Source organism: Eptesicus fuscus, chromosome 11 (assembly GCF_027574615.1).
Source record: "Eptesicus fuscus isolate TK198812 chromosome 11, DD_ASM_mEF_20220401, whole genome shotgun sequence".
NCBI classification, from domain to species: domain Eukaryota; kingdom Metazoa; phylum Chordata; class Mammalia; order Chiroptera; family Vespertilionidae; genus Eptesicus; species Eptesicus fuscus.
In genome coordinates this window covers 32,760,483-32,782,594 of record NC_072483.1, presented here as the reverse complement: position 1 = coordinate 32,782,594, position 22,112 = coordinate 32,760,483, and the positions used below count along the sequence as shown (strand labels likewise).

The 22,112-nt window shown below is 39.5% G+C and overlaps 1 protein-coding gene across 2 annotated transcripts in view; it reads left to right on the top strand.

The window, feature by feature from the left end:
- The first annotated feature begins 2,282 nt into the window (after positions 1-2,282).
- STAM2 (signal transducing adaptor molecule 2) overlaps positions 2,283-22,112 on the top strand; it is a 37,418-nt gene continuing 17,588 nt past the window's right edge. For both annotated transcript variants that reach the window (XM_054722803.1, XM_054722802.1), the window contains exons 1-7: positions 2,283-2,457; positions 13,776-13,860; positions 14,753-14,828; positions 14,934-15,032; positions 15,921-16,067; positions 16,815-16,884; positions 17,472-17,658. In XM_054722803.1, coding sequence (XP_054578778.1) covers positions 2,418-2,457; positions 13,776-13,860; positions 14,753-14,828; positions 14,934-15,032; positions 15,921-16,067; positions 16,815-16,884; positions 17,472-17,658 — 704 coding nt within the window. In that variant the 5' untranslated portion in view covers positions 2,283-2,417. The remainder of the gene's footprint in view (positions 2,458-13,775; positions 13,861-14,752; positions 14,829-14,933; positions 15,033-15,920; positions 16,068-16,814; positions 16,885-17,471; positions 17,659-22,112) is intronic.

Here is a 22,112-nt window from a genome sequence, read left to right as displayed (position 1 = left end):
GGCTGTATAACAGAAAAATGTACAAGTTGCATTTCTTTGCACACCAGAGCAAAAGGAGTCTCTTTAAAATGTGAATGTTTTCCAAAGACTAATCCTCAGCTCTTATCTCAATACAAGCTCCTCTATATGAGGTCTTCTATGGCTTTCATGTGAAGCAACAGCCACTGTCCTGCCTGGGTCTGCTTCTTCGTATACATCATATACAGTGATGTCAGATTAATATCTTGAAACTCTTTTTAGAAAACTATCCTGCTGCTCAAAATCTTTAAATGATTATCTAGTGCCGTACATGCTAAACTTTTGTTAAAAATTAGCTTGCTCTTAAAGCTCTTCCCCATCTGTCTCCTCTTATCTCGATCTAGCCTTGTTTTCCATTCCAACACTAGCCTTAATCCTAGACAAATCCCTCCAGAAAGTCTCCAAACATATTTTGACATCCTAGTTTCAATGCTACTTTTAAAACGAGCTCCTTTCACCTGCAAATGATTCTTACGTGCACCTATCTTTATAGTATAAAATGCAACCACTTCCCTGATCTATGCCAGGTGTAAGGATTTCCTCTTCTATGTGCCAAGTCTTTGTACCAGAGGTTGTAAAATGGTTTTGCTTGACCCATTATTAAAATGTTGGAGTAATTCTTAGCTCTTAAAAATCATTTTAAAATTGGAAACTCTAGTAGGGCCCACACTCCAATAAATGGTGAAAGTTTATTAGGAGTTACCATCGTCAGAGACATGCTGTTTGGTTAGATGGTCATGGCTACATTTGGAAAGTATTATTGAGCACCTATTGCTTGCCAGACACTGTTTTAGATGCTGGGGATACAGCAATGAACAAAACGGACCATTGACTTTACATTTGCAAGAGGAGAAACAGAAAATAAATAAATTATATATTAGGAAGGGATAAATGCTGTGGAAAAATAAAGCAGGGTTAAGGAGAGGGAGTATTTGGGTGAGAGGGTGCTTGCACTTTTACATTTATTTAGATCCTGGCTGGATCCTAAGGGAATTTGAGTTTGTGACCCCAACTATGCAGTAGTCCACCCTTATCTGCAGTTTTTCTTTCTATGGTTGCAGTTATTCGTGGTCAACCATGGTCTGAAAATTTTAAATGGAAAACTTCCGAAATAACTCCTAAGTTTTACATTGCAAGCCATTCTGCGTAGCATGGTGAGATCCAGCCATCCTGCTCCAGCTGGTTGGGGCTTGAGTCATCCCTTTGTCCAGCATATCCAAGCTGTGTGCGGTAACCCCCCATTAGGACTTCAGCAGCCCCCTCCTAATTAGATCAACCTGTGTTATTGTAGTGCTTGTGTTCATGTAACCCTTATTTTACTTAATGGACCCAAAGTCATTCACACAACTTTGATTAAAGTATAATAACTTCACTTTCACTAGTTATTGTCAATAACTTCTTATTGTGCTTAATTTATAAATTAAATTTTATCCTAGGTATGTTATGTATAGAAAAAAACAGTAATACCCAAGGTTTCAGGCATCCAATGGGGGGATCGAGGACTGCATCCCCCTCGGATAAGGGGGGACTACTGTATATCAGGATTGTCATATACTGTCATGTATATGCTCCTGTCAGCAACTTGAGGGCAGGGGGTGTGCCTCATTCCTCTCCGGACTCAGGGTCCAGCAGTATTTTCAGGGCGCCTTTTTACGATGGAAGTAAAAAGTCAGGAGTCCCCAGAGTCAAAGTTATCCCCAGAGTGGTGATTCCGGTGGGGTTTAGGCACCAGGAGCGTGCAACACCATTAGCCCTCCAAGAGAAGAACCAAAAACCCTTTGTCCATCCTCCAAGCCGCCTCTATGCCAAGGCTCCATCAGTTTCCAGGGCAACAGGACTGTGACGCGTCCGCAACCGCGGGCCCACGGCTGCCTGCAGGAATCAGACTGCCGCTTAGGAACCAACTACTTCGCCGTTTGAACCCGCAGCCTCACGCAGAAAATCCCGGACAACCGCGTCCCCTCAATGGACGCTCCTAGCCCTGTAACTTCGGGCCTCTGGCGTCGCCCAGTCGTTGGCGCGACAACTTCCGGCCTTCGAAGGCCCCCCGCTCCGTGGCCTGCCGGGGTCCTAGCGACGGAAAGGTGTCCACGGAGAACGCCTGATGCCTACGGGGGGGCCTGTAACAAGGGCTGCCTCCTCCTCCTGGCGGGCAGCGGCGACAGGGCCGCTGAGAGGATGCCTACGACTGGCGGAACCTCGTCCCAGGGGCGGACCCGGGGGCGGAGCGCGGACCCGGAGCTGGCGGATCAGGCGGGATTCAGGCAGGTGCGACGGCGGAAGTAGGAGGTGTCGGTCGGAGCGGAGCTGTCTAGGAAGCTGCGGCCGCCGGTCCTCTAGCCCCGAGCAGCTGCCCGTCTCAGCCAGACCCCAACGACCAGGGCGCGGGTGTGGGCGAGATGCCTCTGTTCGCCGCCAACCCCTTCGAGCAGGACGTGGGTGAGTGCCGGTGCCGGGCCGGGGCTCCTGTTAGTCGCGGTAGAAAGTGGGCGGTGGCGACTCCCGGGACTGGGAAGCCAAAGCCGAGGGAGGGAGAGAAGGGGACGTCGCCGCCCGGAGGGTCTCGTCGCCGGATCGCTGGCGGCCTGGAGAGTGCTTCCTGCCCACCTGAGGTTGGGGACCCCGAGAGAGGCCTTTCCCCTCGCCAGGCGCAGGAATGGGGAAGAAGAACCTGGGACTGGCTGGGGACTGGGACAAGGAAGCAGTTGGGGAGTTGACGGTACAGACTCCTTGCTCCCCGTAGAGCTAGGTAAGCACCCCTCGCCCTTTTAGGAGGCGATGCAAATGTGGAGACCCCACTGTCTAGGGCGACCCAACCCCTAGAGACCTCGACTTGCCCCCATTCAGTAGGAAGAATCTACTTCACCTCGCTTCTACACACATGCACCCGAGCCCTGGTAGCAGAGCTTCAGGATCTGTTTACAACCTTCGGAAGTGTTCCTCCCTGTCCGTGGTTGGCGCAAGAGCTACGCAATGTTGTCTTGGGGTATGAAAAGGAAAACCCTAGGGTTTCAAAACCGCCCGGAACAACTAGTATTTATTTGTTGGGGTGTTAGGAGCGCTTTTGTCCCAGTGACCATGAAGTGAGAAAAAGATGGACGGGATAAGAGAACTTATTTTTTTTTTTTATTTGGGGCACTAGAATAAAAGTAAAACAAATAGGCTAAGTGAGATTTTTGTAGCAGTAGTTAACAGAACCCTAGATAGAGTTTTAGGTCTTGGTGGAATGAAAAAACGAGTGGCTTAAAATGACCAGAATCACACGGATACTTCACATTACAGCCCTGAGGCACCTGTTTCATAGTTAAAATTTTCTTACTGTGAAGAGACTAAAAAGTGCCCTGTTTTGATATATTATGTGATTCCAAAAGTGTGTTCGAAAGTCAAATACAATGTACATTATAAGTCACTTCCATTCCCATAGAGCTAAAAGTTTTTGTATCTTGATCTTAGATAGTCTTCAAATATGTATTTCCGTAATTTTATTCAACTTTTTTTCTTGGTAGTTTAATACACTTAGCATAAGTTTAGGAAGCAGCCTTTGCTAATGATGTCTTCCTTTAATGCACTGAGACTAGTATTGTTTACTAGTGTCCTGGTGCACACATTTGTGCACATTGAAAGGAAATTAATTAGAAGAAATATTTTAATATCGCTATTCGCCCTTTCTCTATAATAGAAGTGTCAACCAAATTCATGATCGACAATGACAGATCGAAACACACATGTGCAATTGGCACCAATGAGAGCTTTATGTATCGTGCATGCACGAGTCAACCTAGCCTTTTATAGATATAGAATAAATTTGCTTAATTAGTCCTGCTTTCTGATTTAGCTAAACTTTTTCCAGCCCAGTGAAGCACCCCAACTTGTCTTTCAGGTAATTGTCAGCAACACAGCAGTAAATATCAACACGAAGCAGATTATTATGGGTAAAATATTTAACTGCAGCAGTGTTTGACTATATTCTGTGCAATGAGAAAACCTGAAGTCATTTTCAAGTTCCACCATTTCTTCTTTTCAGTCGGGCCAAGTTTCTAAACTTTCTAAATCTCTGTTTTCCACCTAATGAAAAGAAAATAGGATTCTACCGAGTCTCCTTTCTACCTACTCCAGGACTTCTGTGAGGATCAAATGAGATGAGGCACTTGAAAACACTTCGCAAACATTTGGTTAAAGTGTAAAATGTTTCCACCTGGCTATAAAGCAAGTGGTATTCCTGGGCTGAAGAAACTCCAAGGAGGCTAGTCTCTAGGGAGAGGAAGCCAGGCGTTGCTATGTGATGTCATTACCCGGCACCCACAGCAACTGTTTCAGGCTGGGCTGGGCTGTGGGCTGCAGGCTAAGTGTCTGTCCAACCGGTAGCTATGATGGGCTGCATTTTTGCACCATGGGGTCTTGGCAGCATTGGCTACGATTTGGTGGGGTGTCTCTCTGGGGTGATGGTGGGGCCTGTGTCCCACTTGGGGGAAGCCGAGTGTTGGTTTGTTGGCGCCGGGTCCGTGGTACCGTTTATTTTTAAATGGCCAATGCGCATCATAGCAGCTCCTGCGTTGACTGTCTGCCCCCGGTGGTCAGTGCGCCTCATAGCTACCGGTTGGACAGACACTTAGCCTTTTATATATATAGATTGCTGGTGTGAAGACTTTGATTGTGTCCTAGTGAAATAAAACGGAATGGGCAAACTAGACTAAGACAAATGATTTTCACATTTTAACCTTTTGCACTCACATGTCGAGATTAGAATTACTCTTTGAATGTATCAATAATTTGAAATATAAAAAAATCCAAATAAATAAGTTTGTATGAAAAGAAACTCCAGTTTTTTATTTTACTGCCGCGCTTTGTAAAATCGGGGGTATTTAAAAAATTAAATCCCCAGTAGAATAAAGGAATCGAGAAAAAAGCAAGCGAGTGCAAAGGGTTAAAACTGTGGAACTCTTTCTTCAGGGGAAATCTTTTTTGGAAGCCCACTGTTTTCTGATTGAAAACTTCTAGAAGTGGGTTGAGTTTTTTTTCACAGTTTAGTACCAATGTAGTAAGAGGCACTGCTGTGCAGACATAAAAATACGGCTGTGTATAGATTATTTCATGGGCATTGCCATTAACCAAACCTTAAGTACTTATTTATTAACTCAAGTGTGATTGTCAGACTTTTTAAAGGTCAAGGAGCAAATTTAATTGAGGTCCATCTGTAGCTTCTTTTAGACAAGTGAATGGAATTAATAGAAAAAGTGGAATGGAATATTCAGGAGTCCAAATTATCCTAAAACCTTATCATAGAAGGGAAATTATATAGTGCATTTTTCATAGCTTAAAGCCTCTTATAATTTGAAATGGTTAAGTGATACAAGCAAGTCATTATTTAACTTGAGATGTCTGCAGGAATGTTTCTTTGCCATAATGCATTGTCTTTTTCACTTACTCTCTGATTCAGTCAGATTTTTACCATTTTTTAAAAATATATATTTTATTGATTTTTTTTTACGGAGAGGAATAGAGAGTTAGAAACATCGATGAGAGAGAAACATCTATCAGGCTGCCTCTTGCACACCCCCCACTGGAGATGTACCCGCAACCAAGGTACATGCCTTTGACCAGAATTGAACCTGGGACCCTTGAGTCCGCAGGCCGATGCTCTGTCCACTGAGCCAAACTGGTTAGGGCAGATTTTTACCATTTTTTCTTTCTTTTTTGGTCATATCTTTGTTCACCTTTTATTCAGTAAACATGTATTGAATGATTACTGTATGTCAGACATTGTATTAAGTTCTGGGGACACAAAAATTTAATAGACTGGATTACTGCCCTCAGGAAATTCAGTCTAATGGAGGACACATACACATAGAAAGGAATTGTCATATAGTGTGATTATTATAGTACTAGAAATAACATGACATGCTTTATTTACATACTCCCTTTATTTAAAGCAGTCATCTTCTCTGAAGAGAAGACTGAAACCTCCAGGCAGACTCTTTGTTTGTAAAGGTATTGACACTGTCCTCTCTCCCCACTCCCCCTTATCTGACAGTATTTCTACCTACAGGAAGTAACCTTACCTTATGGTATGGTCATTTTGTAATTAAGGGCCTTTAAAGATGAAACTACGTTTCTTTGATTGGTATGGAGTCTCACCAGAGGGTGAGCAGTCTTTCTGACATTCATGTCGAGGAGAAACCCTTTCCTCAGATTCAGAGGAAGAGCTGTAGTGGGTCATAAGTTGATGATACAATATGACTTGTCAAATGGAAGCAGGCCAAAGGCCAGGAAGTTCCTATTTTTTTCAGAGTCGGAATGTACAAATTCTGATTGGTATGCTAGGAATGGTAGCATGAGAGCACTTTAAATATTTGTTGGATTTATTCAAATCTGGATTTATTTTTTGTTTTAATAAAATTCCTTTGAATCTGTGCTGAGGCAAAAACAAAAATATACACACTCTCCAGTCCAGCATCTTCAAGGGGAATATAGGATTCCTGATGTGGAGCCTGGTTGGTGCAGCCTTCTTAGGAGATTTTAAGGGAAAAATGAAACATGGGGACAGAGCCACAGTAGGACGATTTAGTGGTTAGTGTTAAAAGGAATATCATTTCCTTATATTCTGTACCAATTTTTCTAGTCTCACTGCATTGGTTCCTGACTCGTGACTTGTGTGTTCTGCTCCCTGACTCCAGTTCTGTTTGCTTATCTTTTTCTCCTTCTTAGTCAAGGCAATCTTTCTTACAAGGTTCTGCCTCTGCCATTTACTATTCTCTGATAGACTTTTGCTTTTTTCAACTTTGGTATCTCCTTCCTTAACCCTTTGCACTCGCTTGCTTTTTTCTCAAGCTACTGCCGATGCTAACCGTCTCGAGTCACACTCGACATCCGAGTGCAAAAGGTTAAAGGTACACCTACTTGTGTCCCACAAAGCTGACCTCAAATTCTACCTCTATAAAATTCTGACAGTGGATTGAAGTGTGGACTTTTATCTTAAAAGTGAAATTTGAATGCGTGTATTGTTGTGTGTTGGCTTGTGTTATGTTAGAACTTGAAAATGAGTTAGCTTGGGAATTTTATATTTATAAGAAACCCTAATATAAAACTAGATATTGATTGTATTTCAATAATACAAGTATGTTCAAATTTATAACATCTATGTACTTACGTCAATTCTTGAACACAGTGAGGTTCTATCCTATTCTTTTGCTTCCCTTCTCAGAGTTAAAACACTCTCCAAAAAGCTATAAACTCTATTTTATAATACACAGTTGACTCTTGAACAACATGGGGGTTAGGGAAACCAACCCATGCATAGTAAAAAATCTTCATAGGCCTCCTTTAAAACTTAACTACTAACTACCTCTCTACCTTTCCCTTCCTCTCTGACATAATAAAAATATATTTTTTTAAGAAAGAAAATCATAAGAGAAAATACATTTATAGTATTGTACTGGATTATCAACACCATAAGTTTATGTCATCTGTTTTAGGCTCTGGTTCATCAGCAAATTTTTTCAAATTGTCTATGGAAAACAATTTGCATATAAATGGAACCATGCAGTTCAAACCCATGTTTTTCCAGAGTCAACTGTATGTACTGTGCATGCCAGTATACTATATGTGTTGCTTTACATGTTTTTAAACTTCATAAAAGGTATCATTCTGTGCATTTCATTTGCAGCTTGTCATTCAGCATTTTTTTGTGTGATATTCCTAGCTCTAGTTCATTAATTTTAAGAGCTGTGTGGTATTCCACTGTATGCTTATACCACATTTTTTATTCAGTCTCCCATTAATGGACATGAAGTCCCCCCCCCCCCCAGTATTTTATTACAGACAACATTGCAGTAAAAGTTCTTATCCGTGATTTTCTTATTCACATGACTGAGATTCTCCAGGGATTGTATCTTGAAGAGGAATTCCTTTTAAAAGTGTGGATAGTGCAGAGTTGCAAAATATTAAATAGCAGAATTACCCGTCTAAGTGTTTGTGGGAGATTTTACTCCCACCAATGGTGGAATGAGTCCCTATTGTTCCACATTCTCATTAACACTGGGTACTGTCATATTTTAAATTTATGCCAGTTTGATGGATGTGAAATAGGGCATTGTTTTCATTTTATTTTAACTTCATTGCTAGTGAAGTTGCGCATCATATATTTCTTGGTCATTCCATTTGTATTTTTATAAATTGCCTTCTCATTACTTTTACTTATTCTGTAGGATTTTTTTTTAGGGTTCCATATAATTTTTATTGATTATAAGAATTGCAAATATAGATCCCAGTTTGTTGCTTCTTTTTACTTGTTTCGGATGTCTTTTATTGTTAAGAAAATTTAAGTTTTAATTTAGTTACATTATTTTTCTTCCTCGCTTTAAAAAAAATGGATTGATTGATTTTAGAGAGAGGGAGGGAGCAAGAGAGAGAGAGAGAGAAATACATCGATTTGTTGTTCCACTTATTTATGCATTCACTGGTTAATTCTTGTATGTGCCCTGATCAGGAATCGAATCCACAACCTTGGTGTATTGGGTCAATGCTCTAACCAACTGAGCTATTCCAGCCAAGGCTTTTCTCTTGATTTTATATTTCTTGTTTAATAAAGCTTTCTCTACCCTGAGTTTGTAAGGATTTTTGTCATATTTTCTTCTGAAAGTTTTATTCAAGTTTTGATTTTCACAGGTCTTTAACCCACCTGGACTCAATCTTAGTGTAAGTTCCAAGGAAGGGTTAATCGGATAGTCAATTGACAATAATCAGTTTGTTTAATCACCATTTACCGAATTGTCTATCCTTTCCCCACTATTTTGGAGAATCTCCTCCATACAGTACATTTCCTTTCATGAGGCCTGTGTCTGTGTTTCTGTTCTACGCTGTTGTCTTTAGCTATCATGCACCAATACCACATTCTAATCTCAGTGACCTTTAGAGGTGGTAGAGCAAGTCCCCAGTCTTGTTTTTCTTCACTTTGATAGTCTTACCTGTTTTGGGCCTTTGTTCTTTCATATGGGTTTTTGATCGTTTGGTCAAATCATAAAAGGGAATTTCTTTTAGAATTTAAGAGAAAAGACATTGTAATTTATACTTTTGTTTCTTATGAATTGAATAGAGGCCCGGTGCACGAAATTCGTGCACTGGTAGGGTGTCCCTCAGCCCAGCCTGCACCCTCTCCAATTTGGGACCCCTCTTACAATCCAGGACTGCTGGCTCCCAACTGCTCGCCTGCCTGCCTTCCTGATTGCCCCTAACTGCTTCTGCCAGCCAGCCTGATCACCCCTAACCACTCCCTGGCCAGCCTGATTGATGCCTAACTGCTCCCCTGCCAGCCCGATTGCCCCTAACTGCCCTCTCCTGCCAGCCTGGTCACCCCCAACTGCCCTCCCCTGCAGGCCTGTTCCCCCCAACAGCCCTCCCCCCAGCTGCTCTCCCCTGCAGGCCCGGTTGTCCCCAACTTCCCTCCCCTGCAGGCCTGGTTACCCCCAACTTCCCTCTTCTGCAGGCCTGATCCCCCCCAACTGCCCTCCCCTACAGGCCTGGTCCCTCCCAACTATTCTCCCCTGCAGGCCCCGGTCCCCCCCCAACTGCCCTTCCCTGCAGGCCCAGTTGCCCCCAACTTCCCTCCTCTGCCGGCCTGGTCACTCCTACAGGCTTGATCGCCCCCAACTGCCCTTCCTTGCAGGCCTGGTCCCTCCCAACTGCCTTTCCCTGCTGGCCTGATCGCCCACAACTGCCCTCCCTTGCAGGCCTGGTTCCTCCCAACTGTCCTCCCCTGCTGGCCATCTTGTGGCAGCCATCTTGTGTCCACATGGGGGCAGCCATCTTGTGTGTTGGAGTGACAGTCAATTTGCATATTACTCCTTTATTAGATAGGATAACAGGTGGTATTTTAAACTATTTAATTTGCAGTACTTTGTTAGAGAACGTTTTAAAAAACAGACGGAAACTCTGTTCAGTTTTTTAGTCTTTTTTTTTCCTATTCTTCAAATTTGATTACTTTTATTGACCTTTCTTCATGTTCACTGTTTCTGTAATTTTCAATCTGCTCTTAAGCTTATCCAGTGAATATTTTTAGTTGACATGCTGTCCTTTTCATTTCAATACCATTTCTCTTCTGAGCGCTCACCATCTTATTATGACCATCTTTTGCTTTGGTAAGTTCTTGAAAAATAGGTATCCTGGCTTTAAAGTATTTTTTTACTAATTCTGATATTTGGGTTATGCAATTACCAGTTTTTATTGATTTTTATCTTGATTGTGGGACACTTTTTTGCATCTCTAGCAATTTTTTAATTTTATACTGGTCATTGTAATTATTCTTTATAAGGAAGTGGCTAGATTATATTGTCTTCCTTTAAAAAGTGTTGAGTTTTGTTCTGTCAGGTAGTTATATTATTGGAAGATCTTTTAGGTTTTTGTCAAGCTTTGTTTTCTTTGTGAGGCAGACCTATTTTGATATTGAACTAAATTCTAGGGGCCTTTACTCCTAAAATATGGTGTTTGGGGGTTTCAACTGAATGCTGGAAATGTTCTCTTTACTCTAGTTGGGTGGAATATTAGTCTGTTTGGCCTGCCATAACTTAATACCATATATTAGGTGACTTAAACAATCGAAATGTATTTTCTCACACTTTTGGAGACTGGAAGTCCAAGATCGAGGTCCCAAGAGGGCTGGTGTCTAGTGAGGACGCTCCCATTGGGTTGCAGATGGCTGCCATCTCACTGTGTGCTCACATGATCTCTTTCTGTGTGTGAGGAGAGAGAGAGCTTTCTGGTATCTCTTCTAAGGACACTTAATCCTGCTGGATTAGGGCCCATTCTTATGATCTCATTTTACCTTAATCACTTTGCTAGAGACCCAGTCTCCAAATACATCTACACTGGCAGGTAATTACAGATGAGTTTTGTGGGACACAGACATTCAGTTCATAACAGGCAGGAATTCCAAAAACTCCAGCATTGCACTACCTTTCAGACCCATAGTAGGTGATCTTTGCTAGACCTCATCTAGAGACTCATCTCGTGTGTGTGTGTGTGTGTGTGTGTGTGTGTGTGTGTGTGTGTTTTGGGAGGGGTGTTGATTAACAAGAAGCATGTTTTCAGAAATCTCGTCTCTGTCTCTGAGTTGCTCTACGAGGGCTGGTTTTCCTTAGGTTGGGACAGAAAAGTGTTCCCAGGCAGAAATCTGGGGCCACCGCGAGGTTCATTTCATATTTCTTATCTCTTAAAGATCTCAGACCTGCACTACTGTTATTCATTTTCTAAACACAGTTGCCTCATATATTTTGGCCTGTTTTATACTTGGTTTTGGTAGAATAGCAAATCTGGTACCAGATATTTTGTCATGGTTGGAAGCAGATCAGTCATGAGTTCTTATTTCTAAACACAATTGGAGGAGCTTTAAAGATCTCTTGTGGGCATTCTTATTTTATATAGTTAATTTTTTTTATTACTGATAGAGCCTATTTTATTAAAAGTTTTATGAGTAGACTTGAATTCTTTTTAAAGCTGTATGTTGAACATAATGGACTCTGTGGAAGGGGAGCCTTATTTATGGACTGTTTCTTTATGATATTGTTAGAATCTTTCTGAAATATTTCACTGGGTAGATGAGGCTCTCTATAGGTAGTAATCAAAACCTGGTGATGAAATGTTATGACTTACACCCACCAAACCCTGGAAATTTAGCATGTAGGCCCCAGGAGAGCTCATTTAACTTTCTTACTTTCTATGCATTTGACATAGGATAATGTGAGATATGGCTCCAACACTGGGCAAAGTGACATGCTATAAAAGAATGTTTCCTTAATTATAATATTTAAAATTTTTTCCAGGAGTTTAAAATACTCCTAAGTACATAACTGCCATTTTGTTCATTTGAAAAATGGAATTCTTTTTGGCAGGCTATTATAAAGTCTTCAGATTTTATACTTTTTACAAAGAGTAATCATGAGCCCTATATGTAGAGAGTAATACTCTTGCTGGATAGGGTATTCAAATCAGGGCTTTTAATTTTCTGTATAATTAATCAAATAAAAATATTCTGTTTAGATATTTTTGAAATTATTAGAGGGGTTTTGGAGGGTATTGCATAGGTTTAACATTTAATTGTGTTTCACATGGCCAAAATTGTGTGTCAAGATTTGATAATTGATGATTTTGGTTTCGCAGATCATAGAGGAAAGGATAGATTCTTAGATGTTGGATCTACTGCAAATATTGTGTAAAGACATTTTTCTATCTGTGTCTATCACACCATGTGCTAAATGAAATATCTGAGTAAAGATTTACCCATAAAAGAGAAATCGTATATATACACAAGAGTATATAGGTAAATATTTAATCTTCAGGTAGTTGAAAACACTGATGAAAGATATTATTAAAAGATAAGAAGGATAGATCTGTACAGCAAAAATAAAACTCCATCATAAGCAAAGAGAAAAGATGAGCATGAGGTTGGCAACCTTTTGATGCATGGGATGACACTCAACCAACTGAGCCACATCAATGAGAGCAATATAGTATATTTTTGGAGTGTTTTAAAACTATATATGAAACATTCACATATTGCTAGTGGGAATGTAAAGCGGTACAGATGCTTTGAAAAACTGCCACATCCTAATAAAATTAAATAGAGTTACTGTGAGATTCAGCAATTCTAGGTATATACCAAAGAGGTATAAAAGCATACATCCATACAAAAATTTGTACACAACTGTTTATAGCAACATTGCATTACTTATATTAACCAAGAAGTTTAAAAAAAAAATGCCGGAATGTTCATCAACTGGTGGTGAAATAAAATAAGGTATTATCTATTCAATGGAATAATATTCAATAAAAAGAAGTGAAGTACTGATACACTCTTCAACATGGGTGAATCTTGAAAACATTATGCTGAATAAAAGAAGGCATTCAGGAAAGACCATTATATGAAAAATCCAGAATAGGAACCCATAGAGATACAAAGTAGATTAGTGGTCTAGGGTGGAGAGGATGGGGCGAGTCTATACTGTGATTGCCAATGGGTATGGATTTCTTTTTAGGGTAATGAAAATGTTCTAAAATTAGATAGCAGTGATAGTTTCACAAGTCTCTAATTATACTAAAAAACCTGATTGTATTGTGAATGTAAATTTATTCACACTTTACCTGGGCGAATTGTATTGGAATGTAAATTATATTTCAGTAAATCTGTTTAAAAGTTCATGTAAATGTTATTTATTATTATTAACTATTAGTGGCCTGGTGCATGGATTCGTGCACATAGAAAGGAAATTAATTAGAATTCTTGGGGTGGCGCCGTGGCTCGAAGGGCGTCTGCGGAGTGAGCCGGGCGGGGGTGGGGGTGTCCCTCTGGCAGGTGAAGTCCCTCGGCCTGGCCTGTGGGGATTGGGTTAAAACCAGCTCTCTGACATCCTGAGAACCCCCGCTGCCAAGTCACCACAACTTGGCAACTCTTGCTTTGAGCATCTGCCTCCTGATGGTCAGTGCGCATCATAGGTACTGGCCAGTCGGATGGTTGGGTGGTTGGATGGTCACTTAGCCTTTTATATATAGATATTTAGAAGACACTTTATTGGTGCACCTTATAACATTTAATTTATTTAATGACATAATTTAAAATTGAAATTAGTAAAAGTACTATATCTTCTGAAGTTTTTTCATAGTTCTTTTATATTTAGCAAAAGCAAAGGTATGGCTTATTCTGTGTCTTTCTTGGTATTTTATGTTACATAAGGTATGTCCTAATTTTTGTGTGTGCTAATATCTTATAGAAAAAGCCACAAATGAGTACAACACTACAGAAGATTGGAGTCTTATTATGGACATATGTGACAAAGTTGGAAGCACTCCTAATGGGTAAGATGCCCACCATGCTCAGTAAATGTCTAAGACCTTAGGAACTTGTATCTCTTTTCTTGGTGTAACTTTGAAAAGAAAATGGGATTTTACTATTTACTTTGGGGGGAATAAAAATAAAGAGATCACGGTGGCAGGATTTATGGGATAGACCTTATCCTTAAAGAACATATGGAAAAGAGTTCAACTGAAAACCTCAGATAAATTAAAATACATAAATCCTTGACACATACCAATGCATTGACTAGTTGTTCAGGAATTTCTCTTGTAACTTAGACATGTATGGGAGTCTTTTAATAATGAAGTAGATAAATGTAATAGGTAATATGCTGAAAAATCTTTCAGTAATGAATAGGTAAATAACATCATAATGAAAAAAGTGAATATAAAAAGGGTACTTTGGGGGAGATGTAGCAATTAAGCTGAATTGATTATACTTTAGTAGTTTAGAAGACTGATGAAAGCATGTTTTAACATTACAGCTTTTCAGGGTGCATTCATGCATGTTTACACTGAAATCTTATAAGACTGTTTATCTTGCTCTCTTTTTTGAAAATAAGAATCTGCTGTCTGAAAGCTAAGTCTGTCTTGAACAAATGAAAATATATTTTTATACGATAATAGTTGTGTTTGACTGACCTTTTTTGAAATGATTTGGCTCTTGGTTTTGGAATATGCAACAAGCTTTTTAATTTTTTTAAATTCTTTTAACTTTTACAAGTCTATGAACAAAAGATTGGATAGAGTCATTTTATAGATTTATTCCTGTAATGAAGTAAGGTTTGCAGGATTTTATTTTTAAATTTAAAGTTATTTGATAGTACTATACCTCATGTTTTTAATGTTTGATTTGAAATTCTGAATAAATACTTAACCTTCTTTTTTTTCTTAGAGCAAAAGATTGCCTAAAAGCCATAATGAAAAGGGTAAATCATAAGGTTCCTCATGTTGCTCTGCAGGCATTAACTGTAAGTAAGTCGTTATTATTTTATCAAAATTTTAAATGTATATTTATTTTAGTAAGTTAAGGTAATATCTCAACATATTTATATTGATTTTTATTTTAATAACAGCTTCTTGAGGCTTGTGTGGCAAACTGTGGAAAGATATTTCATTTAGAAGTATGTTCCCGCGATTTTGCAACAGAAGTACGTGCTGTGATAAAAAATAAGGTAAATTTTAAAAAGAGATTTAAGTTATTAAAATATGTATGTACTCTGTCATTTTAACTATATGAGCATTAATAAAGTTGTATTATACATAAAATCAATTTTAGATAAATTTAAAATGAAATAAACTTTCTTTTGTAAAATTTGGTGTTTTCACTTGTAGCATAAAAAACTGTTTTCTTTCCCAAAGCATAATGCTAATGATAGTAGCTAGTTTTTACCGATGGTTAGTTGGCAGTCGCTGCTTTAAGCATTTTACTTGTTTAATGCTGTTGACAACATTTAGAAGTTAGCTTCTCTTGTCCTTCTTATTTTATAGATGCAGAAACTGAGGTTTAGAAGTTAAGTAACTTGTCCAAGGTCCTGCCAGCTAGTAAGTAGCATAGCTGAGGTTCAGATTAAGGGTTCTGTTACCAGAGTGTCCAGACGAACCACCGTTCTGTACTGATTCCCATTACAGATGGAGAGCAAAGGGGCTTTTAGTTTAGAGCAGGATGGAGGGGGTCTTCACGACAGGGTTGGTGCTACTGATTTCTTTGAAATGGAAACTGATTTCTTTGAAATGGAAACTCTTGAAGCACCAGATGTTTGTTTGGTTGACATAAAAATCTTAATATTAAGAAAACATAGAAAAAATGATCTCTGAATATAAAAGATTTGTTGTCATTACAGTAAGTCTTAGAAATTGAGGTTCAAAAAGGGTAATTTTGCAGGAAATAACTACATCTTAAAATGTAAATAGGCATTTATCAAGTACTCATCTAGGCTAGGGATTGTTGGGCTTTTGTTGATGTCAAGCAAATAAAATTTTGGTGATAATTCTCTATGTTGTTAAATAATTCAAGTACTAATTTTAACCACAATTGCCTTTTCTTTGCCTTTTCTTTAAAGGCTCATCCTAAAGTATGTGAAAAATTGAAATCTTTAATGGTGGAGTGGTCAGAAGAATTTCAAAAGGACCCTCAGTTTAGTCTAATATCTGCAACTATTAAATCTATGAAAGAAGAAGGAATTACTTTTCCTCCAACAGGTTCTCAGGTAAGAGCTACATTCAAACCCATGGTTGACCCTATGCTATTTTGAGGGTATGTATCTTATGTAAAATCTGGGCATGGTCTGTTTTAATCATCACCCACCTCCACTCTCCGAGTCTAGCATAGTGCCTTACATTTAGTAGGTATTCTAATTTTAGAGAATTTCTTCTACATATTAGAACTTTGAGAAGTGACTTAACCATAAATAATTGTTTAACGCTACTCTGGAGTCATGTAAAAGGCATAGATATATGAGAGAGAAGAGTAGCTTTGTAAAAGTGAAAGATAACTAAATTATAAGTGACAAACATAGATTAGGTGTACAAAGACCATATGCCAGGAGAGACAGGTAACTTATAGACTGAGCTATAAAGGTGAAGAGGTAAGATTTTTAGACTGGAATGTATTCAAGAGGTACCGGGGTGGGGGGCATGGCCTGAGGTCCTCTGTCAAGCCCCACCAGGCGGGGGGCACAGCCTGAGGTCCCCTGTCAAGCCCCACCAGGCGGGGAGCACAGCCTCAGGTCCCCTGTTCCAGCCCAGCGCCAGGCAGCCTCAGGTCCCTGCTGATTGCTCGTTAAGGCTCGTTATGGGAACTTGGCCTCCGCTGTGAGCGCAACCATCTTGTTACGGCATGATGGTCAATTTGCATATTCCCTCTTTATTAGATAGGATTAGCTTGTGTGAGTAATTATAGAGCTTGTGTTTTCTTTGAAAGGGTAGTTGTATTTATTTTAGTTGTACGTTTACAGACTGTCTCAGCGGCTGCCAAGAATGGTTTGTCATCGAACAAAAATAAAGAAGATGAAGACATAGCTAAAGGTAAATCATCGAAGTGTAATTTGATGTTACTGGAAACATCCTGGCCAGAACAATTTATTGAAATAAATATTGTAATAAAACTGGGTATACTTTTACTATTTTAGTGTTTTCAAATCTAGACACTAATAGAGTCTGAAAAATAAGGAAAACGATGTGATAATAAGATTAACTTAATTCATTATCTTTGTCAGTAATATGTATTTAATGTCCTACCTTTGGAGAACTTACATTTCACCTTTTCTTTAATGCCAAAGTTATGAGTCAAGCACAGAAATATATGTTCATGGCTTGTCCTATATGGAAAGCTACCCATTTTATAATGTCACAATCTGTTCACTATAAAAATAATAGTTGCTGTATATGACAGACTGTTATAATCAGGAATGAGCAAAAACTTTATTTTAAAAAAATGTCATGATTCTCTGCCCCTCAAGAAAGTTAACTGCTTAGTGTTTAATTAAACAAATAAAATACTGATTTGCTTTATTCTTACTAAATATTACATTATCTAATATTTCTTTTTAAACTTTGAAAACTCAGAACTAATTCTGGCTACCTTTCTTTTGCATTTTAATTTTTCAAACTAGCTATTGAATTATCATTGCAAGAGCAGAAGCAGCAGCACCCGGAAACAAAACCCTTATATCCATCTGTAGAAGTTCAGTTAAATAATAAAGTTGCAAGGAAAGTGAGAGCTTTATATGATTTTGAAGCCGTTGAGGACAATGAACTCACCTTTAAACATGGTGAAATTATTATTGTTTTGGATGACAGGTATGTTTTCAGTCATTATTTCTGGGATATTTTGAAGTTCAGGATCATATCCTTAATTTAGAACCCTGGATACTCAGCTCTTTGACTTCAGTATATCATAGGACTGTTCATATCTTAATTGTTTTTCCTAAAATAAAACTTACAAAAGTTAGACGAGGTAATATGATTTTCTTGTTTTGTTAAATTTGGTTTTACTTTATATCTTGCATAAGAGATGTATTAAATGAGTATCACAGTTGAGAAACATAAATATTCACTTATCTGAATGCATTTACATTGGGGATTTTGTATACAAAAATTACTGGCAAATCAACGTTAGGAAGACATATAGCTAGCTATATTACCTTTGGTCAAAGCACCCAAAAGCTATGCTCACTCAGCTCCTCCCTAATTATTAAAATGAGGACACAGTACTATCTTCTAAAACCTAGAGTAAAGTAAGGGAGTCAAAATTACTATACAGGTCTGGCTGGTGTGGGTCAGTGGTTGAGAGCTGACCCATGAACCAAAAGGTCACAGGTTCTATTCCTGGTCAGGGCACATGCCCAGGTTGTGGCCCAATCCCCAGTAGAGGGCTTGTAGGAGGCAGCTGATAGATGTTCCTATCTCTATGATGTTTCTATCCCTCTCCCTCTATCTGTAAAACAAATAAAAAACTTTATTTTATATTTTTCTTGATTTCAGAAAGGAAGGAGGGAAGGAGAGAGAGAGAGAGAAACATCAGCGATGAGAGAGAATCATTGATCAGCTGTCTCCTGCACACTCCATACTGGGGACCAAACCCGAAATCCGGGCATGTGCCCTGACCCAGAATTGAACAATGACCTCACGTTCATAGGTCAATGCTCAACCACTGAGCCATGCCAGCTGGGCATAAACAAAAAAACATTTAAAAAACTAACTAAATAAAATTACTATGCAGGTAATTGTATGGAATGCAGAATGTGAATGCTATAAAAGAGACAGTGTTGGGGTCCAGAAGAGAACAGATTTGCATGTGTTGCAATAATCTGGAAAATAAGGCTTATCTAGGGTCCATTTCAGGTGAACTTTGATTTTGAAAGGACAGAAAAAAATTGCAGTAACTGAGAATAGGAAAACAAAGGTCTCAGGCAGTCAAGATAACACTGTGTTCACAGAAGTTTTTTCCTTTTTTAAAAATAACCCTTTGGAATTGAGCACATGATCCCTGAAGGAGAGTAAATAGATGTAAAGGTGAAGAGATAGTGTGGGCTCTGAACGGTGACAGTCTGAAAGGTCAGGCTTCTGAGTGTAGTTTTAGTGAGAATATTTACAAAGGAACCTAGGTTTACACTTCTGATACTCTCATCTTATATAATAAAAGCCTAATATGCTAAGTGTCTGATTGTCCGGTTGGCCGTTCAACCAATCAAAGTGTAATATGCTAATGATATGCTAAGGCTGCTCAACTGCTCGCTGTGACATGCACTGACCACCAGGGGGAAGTCACTCTGACCAGTAAGTGAGCTTGCTGCTGGGGTCCGGCTGATTGGGACTGAGCGAGATGGGCTGGACACACTCTGGAGCCCTCCCGCGATCCCTCCCCGGCTGGCCAACCTCCTGCGTCCATCCCCAGCCCTGATCATGCACTGGTGGAGTCCCTCAGCCTGGCCTGCACCCTCTTGCAATCTGGGACCCTTTGGGGGATGTCAGAGAGCCAGTTTCGGCCCAATCCCACAGGCCAGGCTGAGGGACCCCACTGGTGCATGAATTTGTGCACTGGGCCTCTAGTATAATTATAAAATTAAAGACATAAAATAAAAACAAATCTAAAAAGGAGTTGTTTTTACTCTGAGATTCAAATATTGAGCATTACTTTTATGTAATAAAATTTTTCTAAAATAAATTGTGCTCACAGGGTAGGTAATCTCCAGAACGTCTGTATTACCCTGTGCTGTGATAGCCGAATTGCTGAGTTTTTCTTTTGTAACTGTGTGAATCCTTCATAAATATTCTGTCCCTTGACATCAATTGGTATTTGTGTGGCATTATATACCTATTACTAGAGGCCTGGTGCACAAAATCTGTGCACGGGTGGGGGGTGTCCCCTTCAGTCCAGCCTGTACCCTCTCCAATCTGGGACCCCTAGGGGGATGTCCGACTGCCAGTTTAGGCCCGATCCTCAGGACTGCTGGCTCCTAATCGCTCACCTGCCTGGTTGCCCCTAACTGTGCGCGCCCCCCCCCCCCCCCCCCCCCGCTGGCCTGATCACCCCTACCTGCCTCTGTGTGCCAGCCTGATTGCCCCCAACTGCCCCCTCTGCCAGCCTGGTCGCCCCCAACTGCCCACCTCTGCCAGCCTGGTCGCCCCCAACTACCCCCCACCTGCCAGCCTGGTTGCCCCCACCTGCCCCCCCCCCCCGTTGGCCTAGTTGCCCCTCACTGTCCCCCCTGCCGGCCTAATCACCCCCAACTGCCCCCCTCCCACCAGCCTGGTCACTCCTAACTGCCCCCCCCCCCCCCCCCTGCTGGCCTGGTTGCCCCCAACTGCCCCCTGTGCTGGCCTGGTTGCCCCTAACTCCCCCCCCCCCCCATCCCCCCGCCGGCCTGGTCGTCCCACGCAGCCTGCTTGTTCATCGTTTGGTTGTCCCTCACCCTGCTGGCCTGTTCAATAGGCAACCATCTTGTGAGGGTGTGATGGTTAATTTGCATATTGCCTCTTTATCATATAGGATAGTCTACAAGCTTACACTGAGTAAAGGGTAATGTTATTATGCTGCACATGTTATTTTTACTGATGTCTGATTAAAGCACAAATTCATTAAATTATTTAGACTCTTACAAAACTATTTTCAGTTGAGACTTATCACTGCAAAAAAGAACTTTTTTCTTTGTAACTGCTAAGAGAATTCAACATGAATATGATGGAATGTGTAAGTTGATTGCCCTTGTTTTGAAGATAGGATATTCCAGTCTTAAAATTGCCATAGACATATTCATCAGCATGTATAGGTTAAATGTTGTCATTCTGGGTGATTGGTTATCACTGCAAGATTTTAAACAAAGGCAAACTAAATTTAAGTGGCAGTCTTAGGTTAAAAGCAGGTCATCTAGATTATAGATGATTCAGAATTTGACTGTATTCATTGTATTTATATTGCTATGGAAATTAAAGCATACAATAAAGAATTTCACATGTAGAACTTGAAAAAGTCCCTTGAAAATACAGCATTTTTGGACTTCAGTTGAAGAAACACGGAACTGATAGAAAAGGCACACATTTCTTATTAACAGTATATGAAAAAGCTTTTTACTTTATTCCATTTTTAGCTTTATCTCACCACTCCTTGTTTGTTCTGTATATACCATTTAAAATAATTAAGTGGAATTCTTACAGTTCCAAAAATGCCATGTTGTGATTAGACTTTTGTGGCATTGTACATTTAGTTCTCTCTGCCTGGAAAGCCATGTCAAAGGAAGCAAGCACATTTAGAAAAGAAAAGTAACTTTACTTGCAAGGAAGGTTTGCAAGGGAGTCCAGGCTTTAGAAAGATTGTTCCCAATTTAAAAAGTAAAACAGGTAATTTTAAGAAAAGACCCCCACAAGATTACTAAGTTTCCATGCTTACTATTTGTGTGTTTGTGGCGGAAATAGCACTTTTCTCACATGATTATCATATCCATAAAAAGCATAATTTATCTTCAGCCATAGTTGTCGTAAAAGGTATGAGAGGGTCCTTTCCCTGCCAGGTATCAAGGCATATTAATAAGCTATAACAAATAAATTGTTTTAGTTAGGAAGTCAGTAGCTTAAAGGAGAGTCTAGGTTTTAGGTTTATTTTGAGACCTAAAATGAGACAACATGACTTTGTTTACCTCAGTGTATTTTATTTCTTTGGTCTTTAATTTTGTTGCTTAACCGAAATGGAGAAGGGCATTTTTATTTCCTCAGCCCTCATTTCCTTTTCCTTCTCGTGAGTGCGTAATGAACCTTCAAAACCCATATCAGATTTTATATCCTCTGGGAAGCCTTTAACTCCTCCTCTGCCTTGACCTGTAAATTAGGAGTTCCATCTTGGTGCCACCAGCATGTGAATTATGACTTAGTAAATTCTCTTTGTTGTACTTTTTAAATGAAATAAAGTTTCAGCATCATAGAAGTTAATTTACCCTTAAGTTTCATCTTTAAGAATGCCTGCTCAATAAGTCAAATTTTTGAAAAGGAATAGATAAACTTACCATTATTTTCAGATTTTATGATTGTCCATATAGAATGTCCAAGAGAATTGGTGGACAAACTATTAAAACTGATAAGAGTTCATCAAGGTTGTTGGATACAAGCTCAACATATAAAATCAGTGATATGCTTTATTATAATCACAACTATTTAGAAAGTATAATAGAAAAAAAATACCACTCTCAACAGTAACTAAAATTATAATGATCTTGGAATAAATAAACCTAACAAAGATGTATAAGGTCTTCATGGAGAAA